A 10,140-nucleotide genomic window follows, 5' to 3' on the forward strand; every position below is an offset into this window, starting at 1 on the left:
CAAACACTACACTTTCTCTTTTTTTATTTTAATAATATGTATATACTTTTTTGTTTATTATTTTCACCCTCTCTTTTGTGTATTAGAAACCTGAGGAATGTTCTATTTTTTAAAATATATTAATAAATAATTTAGTAAAATTACTTATTAATTGTACAATAAATAACTTGGGATGAACATCAGTTATATAGATTTGATTTCTATTTTTAGTAACTTACATTATTGTTATAAGCTTGTAACTGAAAAATTGATCAACTTATATTATTTGAATTTCTAGTGTTGGTAAAGATATTTCTTGGAAGCATGTTAAAGAGTATACAGGTATCGACCGAGCGATGATCAAAGAGGGTATGTTGATTGTAAGTATTGTGACTTTACTTGGAAAGGAAGGAGGATCAATCGTTTCAAGCATCATTGAGCCGATTCTTGGAAAGAGTCCATCCATGTGTGAAAGCTCTTTCATATGTGGTAGAACAATGTTAAAAAGCTTTCACCGATTAAAAAATTTAAAGAAGGAAAAGTATGAATCACTAGACTACCTCCAAAATTAAGAACCCGAGTGGATCAATTTGTTTCATCGGAAGGTAGTCAAGTTACGTTATATTCAAAATTCAATGGCAAAAGGAAAGAAGTATGTTAGACTAGTGGAAGGTTCATATACGGTAATATATTATCTTGCGATGCACTTATCACATAGGAAAATAATGCATTACTCAAGGTTATCGATAGCAGATAGCGTCGCATAGCGGTAAGGCATCGCTAAGGCTATTTGGGACTATTGCAGCAAAATAACGGTAAAAAACGTAAAGTCAAATAGCTGTCTAATTTAGATATGTATAGATATTCAAAATAATAAGAAAAAGTAAAGAAAAATCTAGAAAACCTAAAAGTGCATGTTTGATAATTTAATGAGATCCTGAAATAGACATGTAACCGTCATATAATACCGAAGATGACTGGAGAAGTGAAAGAGTCGTCTTCGAGAAGATGAGCTGAGTGGTGAGAGGATTGCAGTAAGAGGGCTCACAGTGAGAGGAGGTGAGAGAAAGTACCGAGGGAGGTGCCGGAGGCTATGGGAGGCGGCGGGAATATGCTGGAAATTGCGGGAGGCGATGGGATGTAGTGGTTGCGTGTCAGGTTTAATTTAAAAAAAGAAACCTCAAATTGTTTTTAAATAGCGGTCAAAAAGCGGATTTTGCCCGTGATCACCTGCTATTCACTGCTATGACGCGCTATTGGTCGCTTTTGCAAGCGGAATGCGCATATTCCGCAATATGTTACCCCTATTAGGTGATAGCGTAGCGGGAAGAGATCACTAACGCTTTTAGCATTGCTGTTGTGATACTATTTACCGCTATTTGTGATAGTGCCATTACTTCATATGAACCTTTTGCTAGTCCAACATACCTTTTTGATTTGCCCCTCAAATTTGAATTTAGTGTTGCTTCAGTAGCTTTTAATGAGAGAAATTGGTCCATTGAGCCTCTTAATTCTAAAGTGTTACGACCCTAAAGCCACTAGGAAAGAACCCTAGAGGGGGGGGGTGAATAGGGTTTATGTTAATCTAATCTGATTTTATGCCAATTAAAACTAATTAACAAATTATTCTTGCAAGATAGATAAACAATGTGATATGAGCAAGAATAAGCAATATAACCAATGTGATATATCCTAGCAATGAGATATACTATATGATGTATGCAAGGATATATAAACTATCACAAGGGTGAAACAAACTAGTGGACAAAATAAACAAGATGCAATAGGCTATAAGATGAACAGTTATAAGTGCGCCAATGCAAACCAAACACGTTATATGTTCACGAGGTTCGGACCTTCCGTCCTACGTCCCCGCTCCCTATATGTTCACGAGGTTCGGACCTTCCGTCCTACGTCCCCGCTCCCCACTCTCGAGGAGAATCCACTACATAACCCGGTTTGAAAGCCGGAATTTCTCTACACACTCGGTTTTCTAGCTAACCGAAAACTCTACACACTCGATTATCAAGTCAACCGACAATTCTCACAAATCCTCACAATGTACATACACAAGCTACAACCTCAAGTGTTGGTCCTCACGTATCGACTCCCTCAAGTGCTCGGAATTATCACCTCTCACTAGGCCACCGACGCCACTCCTCTCGGTATTGACTCCATCCTCACCACACACTCTTCTCGGTATACAAGTGTATTACAAAGTGAACTATACAATTTAAGCACATAAATATAAATTTGTTCTCTACAATAGATAAGAACACAATGTAGGCTCACACTCAATGTCACACAATCTCACAACCCAATTATATAATGTATACAAATACAATAAGCTCAATGATTGTGTGTGTAAACAAAGAGTAAATCAAATCAAACTAAACTCAAATAAACAAATACAATAAGCTCAATGATTGTGTGTGTAAACAAAGAGTAAATCAAATCAAACTAAACTCAAATAAATTCTAGCTTAATAAAATGATAATCAAACAATTATATATAAATGTAAAGCTAGATTGAGTTTGGAAACACTTCTCTAAAGATGACAAGAGAGAGAGGGAGAAGAGTTGAGTGCCCAAACACCAAAGAATGATCTCCTCAAGCTCTTGTGAAAGTTTCTTCATAAACAAACTCTTGAAACAAACTTAAAAACCCTTAAACAAACTTGTAAAACTCTTTTTAAAATTCTCTTAAACATCCATGAGAAACAATGAAAGTTGAGGTCTTTTTATAGCCTCTTAAACCAACCACAAACTCCTAAAAATCAAAAATATCAAAAACTAGCCGTTACTAGCCGTTATACGTTGAAAAGACCAAAATACCCCTAAATTCAGCATTCTGAAAATTTACGTATCTGGCTTTGTAAAATCAATTAAAAATAGTAAATCAACTCTAAAACTCATGAAACTTTGTAGACATGTATATGAATATGTTGGAGAAAGAATTTTCGAAATATCACTTCCCAGTTGAGAGAAATAAATATTTAAACATAGATATTTTAGATTCTAAAAACTGCTGAAACACCCGATTTTGTAAAATCAATTTGACACAGTAAATCAACTCCGAAAATGATGAAACTTTGGAAAATGTTTATAAACATGATATTGAACATGTTAGAAAAATAATTTCTCAAATTGAATTTCCCATTTATGAAAACTCTTGTATTTTGCAAGTATATGTCCAAAACATGAAAATGTGATACACATGAAATTTGATGTTTTGACATAAACAATGTTTTGAAACTCTATGAAATAATTTTATAGACTTAATAAAATATGTATACAATGATTGTTAAGTCCATAAACCAATAACTCAATATTTTTTAAATACAATACAATAAATATGAAATATGTAATTCATATTTATGTAAACATGAAAACCAAAACATGTATGTATATATATAACTATATATACATAGAAAACACAATGTATGTGTGTGTATGTGATATTGAGCTTAAAGTACCAACACACGTAATGTAAACTCCTAAACTAATTACCCAAGCTTGATAGATCTTCATTGAAGCTTGAACTTGGATCTTCAACTTGAATTGCATAGGCTTCAACCACTATTCCGCCAACCTCCATTGGATATGATCGTTATGGCGCAATTCCATCCAACCTTCCAACATATTGTTTGTCTACAATAAATAGATAAACACAAATACTAGACAAATAATATTAGTCGTAAATTGTTTGTTAAACATCATCAAAACAAGAAGGCCAACATAAAGGTAGTTCAGAAATAGAGCAACCTAATTTCTAAAAAATAATTTAAAATACTTGATGTTTTGTGTAGACATCTTTAGCAAACTAGATTAACTTCAATGGCGTGGATTATATAAATGGGCTTAAAATCAAATTATACCAGGAAGCTTCAAATCCTTCCTAATGAACCATGTCTCTCTAGCAGGCCCCTGAAGTTTGGGTAAAGGGCTTGTTGCCGTTGATGAAGTGCCATTTTCAGTATTCATACCCCTTGAAGGCAGCTACTTTTAATTCTTCGGTCTAATGTCCTGACATGTTACTAACTCTCAAAGTGATACTTTGTAAAGAATTAACATTGATCAACTAACTGTGATTTTGACATCAAACTTGCTAATGCAGTGGAGCGGTTTTCCCTGGGAGTTCGAAATCCTACTGCATTTCTGGCAGGCGCATGGGTAAGTTCCTTCCAAAGTTTAGTGTTTCTTGCGTTTATTAAACACTACGAGTGACAATCAAGTCATTTTTTTTTCTGTTAATACAATAATATTCATATTCTTGGCTGTTTCTCTGCAGTCTGCAAGATTTTTCCAAAGAGTCCTGAGACTATTTAGTTGTTGTAATTGATTAACTGATAAAACATTTTTATAGAATTCTTTTTTAAATTTAAATTCAGTTTTCATGTTGAAGAAGTCTAGAAGAATGTGAATTGGAGGGTGCTATCTTGTGCTGATATATTCTGTTTTGTGTTGGAGGTTCCAGACAATGATTTCCATAAAAGGATATAATCCTATACTCTCACTTGACAGAGGTAAATAGAATATTTTGATCCTCGATATGTAACAGCTGAGAGCTACCTTTTAATGTGATTAATAATAAAAGGTGTTTCTCATCCCTGGATGCTTTAAAAGGCTCATCTCATCTCCAAAGATTAGTGTGTTATCTCCATTTATGATAAGGTAGTAGTATAGCTCAGTAGACTGCTTCAGGCTCCTGTAACTTTAAAATCTTATTATTGAAAAGTTCAAATCAGTCCTTTCTCATATTATTTGCGGAAGGAAGGATTCACTTCCTGGACTAATTAAAGTTAAAATAACTAGCCCTTTTTCTTACATATTTGATTGTCCTTGTGGATCATATCAGACCCTCTATTAGGAATATAGGACTGAAAAAGAGCTGATTCGAGACTATTAAAAATCTCTTCAGAGATTGTTGCACAGCACATATGAGAGGAACATGCTAGTCTTCATCTAATCTGATTCTCAGTCTTACTGTCATGATATTCTTCAATATATTAGCTAGATAAGAACCTGTCAACTTCACATGCCTTCATTGACTGCCCTTGATCCTATGGATCTCTGACCTTGTAACACTATTTAATGGTCAGTATGACTAAGTCTTTTACACTTACAGAGAAGACCAATGTAAAGAGACCCATAAATGACATAATAGTTTCAATGTTCTCCAACTTTGCTGTAGAATCGTTGTGGCTTAGCTTTCGTGTCATTAGTCATTCAGTGTACAATGGAGAACGTCTTCTTTCTTTCTTCCAACTCTTTGAACTAAATGTCACCATGTGATAATAACTAACACCTCATATTGGTTAGCTGATTAGGACAATGTTGTTTTGAATGACAGCATATTGTTGTGTTTGTCATGTGTTGTTAGTTCCAAAATTTTCAAAACTTGACCTATTTTTTGTATAATAATAGGGTTTCATGCAGGTTGATGTTACTAAACATGAGCCACCCTTCTCTCTATGCTCCTAACTTCTCCCAATCCTGCCCAGCCTGTCATGCCAATTGTTGCACTTCCCTATCTGTGCTGCTGCTCCGAAAGTTCAAACAGTCCAATCCATAGGTCGTTTGATGTCTCTGCATGCCTGCACACCAGGAGAAAGGGGGGTGGGAAATTTTGTAATCTAGTATTCTAGTTCCCATGGATAAGAATTATGATGCGCCCTTAATGGTCAAAAACATATTCGGCTATTTAAATTGGATTTTATTCTGCCACTTACTGTCTACTTGCATTGCCTCTGGGAGAATAATTCCTGATTTTGTCATGTGGAGTTAATTTCCTACATGTCCTCTGCTCGAAATTCTACATGTGCCTACTCCAGGTGCCAACAATAAATATGTTGGGTGTGTTAGATTCTGTTATAGGAAAGGTGTCATTCTATGATGGTTTCGTAAACCTACTCTTTGTGATATAGATTGGTGAGAAACTCTATTATAAATTCATTACTTCATGTCATCTAATGGATTTCACGGCTACGTGTGCACATGTACTGACAAAATCAGAAGCTAGACAGGTATTGTTATGTATGTCTATCCATGCAATATATATGTACATTATAGATGTGCATGTAGTCATAGTAGATACGTATATGGGTGAATGCTTATTTCTCACATTAGTGCATTTCTTTAATTTATACTAGTCCCCTTTTTTTTTTAATGTTGGCATTCTTGTCCTCTGGAATGCAGGGCATATCTTTAGACTGCTTTTTTGCTGGAGTTTGTGGTGGCGGTCTAATTACTCTTTCAGTTCAGGTTATTCCTCTACGAATCTTACAATATGGCTCATGCTATTCATAATTTATGGTTACATCTACCTAGCAAAATCTTGTCAGGCGTGTGCTCGGCAACAATCTCAGAATGCATTATGATTTCTTTCTTGAATGATGCATTTCCGATGACTAGGGTAGAAAGCCATATTAAGCTTATGCATCTTCTCTATGAATACTGTGTATGCTTTTTGAAGAGGAGAAGATGAAGTGTTCAGATGTTGTCATTTTCTCAATATCTTCTGCAGACTTATAATTGTTAAGTCCATGTGCCTCAAATTTTGAGGATTGTTCTCAAAGCTAGTAAGGGTTTTCTTTCCGGTATCAGAGTGAATATAAGAGTAGGTGAAATTACTAGATTTTGGTTGGATTATTGGATTCGGGATAATGATGTTACATCTCTCTTCCCTTGACTCTTCCGGATTACACAAAATCAACAAGCTCTCATTCCCTCTCAAAAGGCGGCACTAGATAATGCTCTTGTTCGCTTTTCAATGCTTGGTGCTGCCTCCTTGCTTGATTTCAGACTTGTAATTGCTCTTCAACACACAATTGTACTGAAGGACCAGATATTAGAACTTGCATGCTGAATACAGATGACATCTTCATGGTTAAATCTCTTCATTTTTCCTTCAATATGTGGTGATCCCTTCCCTCCTTACTTGCTTTCAGACTTGTAATTGCTCTTCAACATCGTAAATTCTCACAGTTTTTATTTATTGAAGGACCAGATAATAGAACTTGCAAGCTTGATACTAGCAATTTTTTCACAGTTAAATCTCTTTATAACTCCCTCAACACAACAATTTCCATGCTGTCCCTTCCCTCCATCAACTATGGTTTGTACTCGCTCCATTCAAGGTGAAGATGCTAGCTTCATATGGTAGATAGCTCGCTGCCGAAAATCTTCCGAGGAGGAATTGGCTACATAACCCTACATGCTACCTTTTGTAGCAATAGTCTGGAGTAACAATCACATATTCCTTCATTTCTCTTACACTTAATTTTTGGGATTCTAACGCGCTGACTATAGTTCCACCACTTCCATCATCAACTCCGACACTTCGGACACTTGGAGCCAGAACATCATGATACATCACCTTAATCAATGAGATTGTATTATCCTTGCTTGCTATTTTCTACATTTAGAATGAACTAAATGAGTGTGTTTTAGAGTAAACTCGGAGATACGGTCATTCTTCGTTTCATGATTATAATTATCTTTTCTCAGTTATGAGAACATTGCTTACACTGGAAATAGATGACCGATTCAGAGTGCATGAAACCCTGATTCAGAAACCTATATTAGCTTATTTCATTTTCTAATCCTTCCTCTCCTATTGTACTTATTCCCTTTTTCCAAGATAGAATGGTAACTTTGTACATTTTGTTCATTGTGCCAAAACTTGCTTCACTTCTTATCATTTACTCAATTATGATTGTACACTTCCTTCGACCACGTAGTTTCCTTTTCATGGATGATGTAATTATACATATTATTATTGCCTGTGAAGGATAATGTTGTTGTCTAGTTAGTAGGCTACTAAGATACTAAGATATGCCAAGCCTGAAGTCATTGGAAGTAGTTTACATAATTGTATATAAATCTTATTCCTGTATTCTTCATCTACATTAAACATGGGACTGACTATTTGAATGCATTAGGATTTTTCATCTACATACCTATGCGACATAGAATCGACTCTTGCTTCTAACCTCATGTATGAGTATTTTTTTCGTAACTTTGGACTATAATATTTTTAGAACTTGGGAAGTTAGTGAAGCAAGTAGTTTAAAAATACAAATAGCTTATTTTTCCAACTATCTTCTGTTTCTTTTTCATTGACTCATGTGTTTGATGATGTTTACTCAACGTAGCTAATCATGTTCCTTGATACTTAACATCAGCTGGCAATTGGATTCCTATTGAGAGAACGGCCAGCAGTGGCGCTTGCTGGTGTTGCAACAGTTGTGGTACATATTTTTCCCCTTCATATAGTTCAAATTTAACTATCTTTTTTCAGACAAAAACATTTCACAAATTCCTCCAAAGTTGGGCATTTCCTACGATACCTCCTTGAATATTGTTTACTCCACTGAACCCCTAAACTTTTCCCACAAAATACCTCTAGTTAATGGTGTTGGTGTTAAGCCCTGTACATGCCTAGCACGTTAATTCAATTGACCAAAATACCCATTGTATATCCTTATTTTTATATTTTGTTTTTCTTTATCATTGAGGATATATGGGTAATTTGATATTGAAAGTAGCCCTGTTTGGGGGTATTGTTGGGAAAAGTTAAAAGTGTAGGGCGTTTACATCCTAAAGTCCAGAGTTTAGTGGGAAAACTTTTAGGGGTTTAGACGAATAAACAGAATACATGGGTCCCCAAAGTTTTGGGGGTCATGTGCAGTTTACCCCTTTTATTATCTATTTACTACCTGTTGAGACTTCTGATGTATCTTCAGGGCATCTGGACAGTATTTCCATATCTATTTGCAGCTGCAACAGGGTTGTTTCTTTTCGTTAGGAGGCAGCAACCCAATCAATGATAGGATTAAATGATTACAGTTTCAAAATGACACAAAAAGTACTGATCAGACTGCATGATAAATTGTCGTGGAGCCTAAGATAGACGGTCCTTTATACTTTAATTCATATGTAACTCTTTTCGAACAGCGAGTTAGAGCTCAGATAAGCAGCGTGAGAGCAGCATGAGAGTTGATCTTTGTAGTCAATCGATTATATGTAGCGTGTTTATGTAGAGACTTTGGGAATTATCCCATTGTGATATTTACTGATCACCGTGACCTGGTTAATCTGAGCATGGGTAAATGATAACGCAACATATGTTTCTTTTTCCTCTATTCTCTGCGTTGTAAAACTTTGCCTCCAAACGTGCGGCAAGAAAAAGTATTAACAGAGAAGGTTTGATCATCTTTCGCTGCTCACAAGCAAGAGTTGGCTGTTGTTAAATTCTACTGAATTAAGATCAATTGGTTGCTTCTTTCTCATTCTTTTTAGCTCTCTTATATTCACACAGCCTTTGAAGAATATGAGTTCTTTTTTCCATTATGATCTTACCTTTTTTTACAGAAAATGTCAATTTTCCCTCCAAACAATAAAACAGTAAGTACCAAATTTCCTCATTGCCAGTTTTCTTCCGAAATAAGTTAAGGAATTTAACCCTGGGTTGATTTGATTAAAAAATAAATTATTTTTAAACTTAAAAAAAAATCATGTAGATAAGAATAAAAAATTGTACTTAAATCATAAAACTTTACTTTTTAGCTGTTAAAGACTGCGCTAAAACATGCTGTCAAGATTAAAACTTGTTATATATTCAAATTTTCTCTACTATGATAATCTACTTATGAAGTAATGCTTGTATTTCATTTGAGCCATCTGCATGTAATGCGTTAGAACAGGTCGAAAGTGAATAACGAGCTCACTAAAAAGATGGAGTGTGACTGACAGATCGGTACTAATTAGTATATAATAATATATATATATATAGTATATATAACTAATATATATATATATATATTATATATTAGTATATATATATATATAATGTATATTTATACCTATTGTACGATCTGTCAGTCAGCACTATCGCATCTTCTATATTCGAAAAGTGAAATAAGGAGGCTCCTGAAGAAGAATGGATGTGACTGACAGATCGTACAATTAGTGGTGTATATATATATATATATATATATATGATATATACTATATATATATATAGTATTATGATAGAGAAGAGAGAGATGGAGAGAGAAAGTGTATATTAGGGGTGTTTGGTTCAATTTCTAGAAATTATAGGAAATGTTTTCCACCTAAAATATGATTTCCTTGTATTTCTTAAAAAAATTATAGGAAA

General features: G+C 34.6%; 1 protein-coding gene across 1 annotated transcript in view; it reads left to right on the forward strand.

Moving 5' to 3' along the window:
* Nucleotides 1-9,194, forward strand: part of LOC109824052 — a 33,891-nt gene extending 24,697 nt beyond the window's left edge. The window contains exons 7-10 of the mRNA XM_020390573.1: nucleotides 4,096-4,151; nucleotides 6,177-6,242; nucleotides 8,165-8,230; nucleotides 8,726-9,194. Of these exons, the coding sequence (XP_020246162.1) occupies nucleotides 4,096-4,151; nucleotides 6,177-6,242; nucleotides 8,165-8,230; nucleotides 8,726-8,809 (272 nt within the window). The 3' untranslated portion in view covers nucleotides 8,810-9,194. The remainder of the gene's footprint in view (nucleotides 1-4,095; nucleotides 4,152-6,176; nucleotides 6,243-8,164; nucleotides 8,231-8,725) is intronic.

Source organism: Asparagus officinalis, chromosome 9 (genome assembly GCF_001876935.1).
Source record: "Asparagus officinalis chromosome 9, Aspof.V1, whole genome shotgun sequence".
Lineage (NCBI taxonomy): Eukaryota > Viridiplantae > Streptophyta > Magnoliopsida > Asparagales > Asparagaceae > Asparagus > Asparagus officinalis.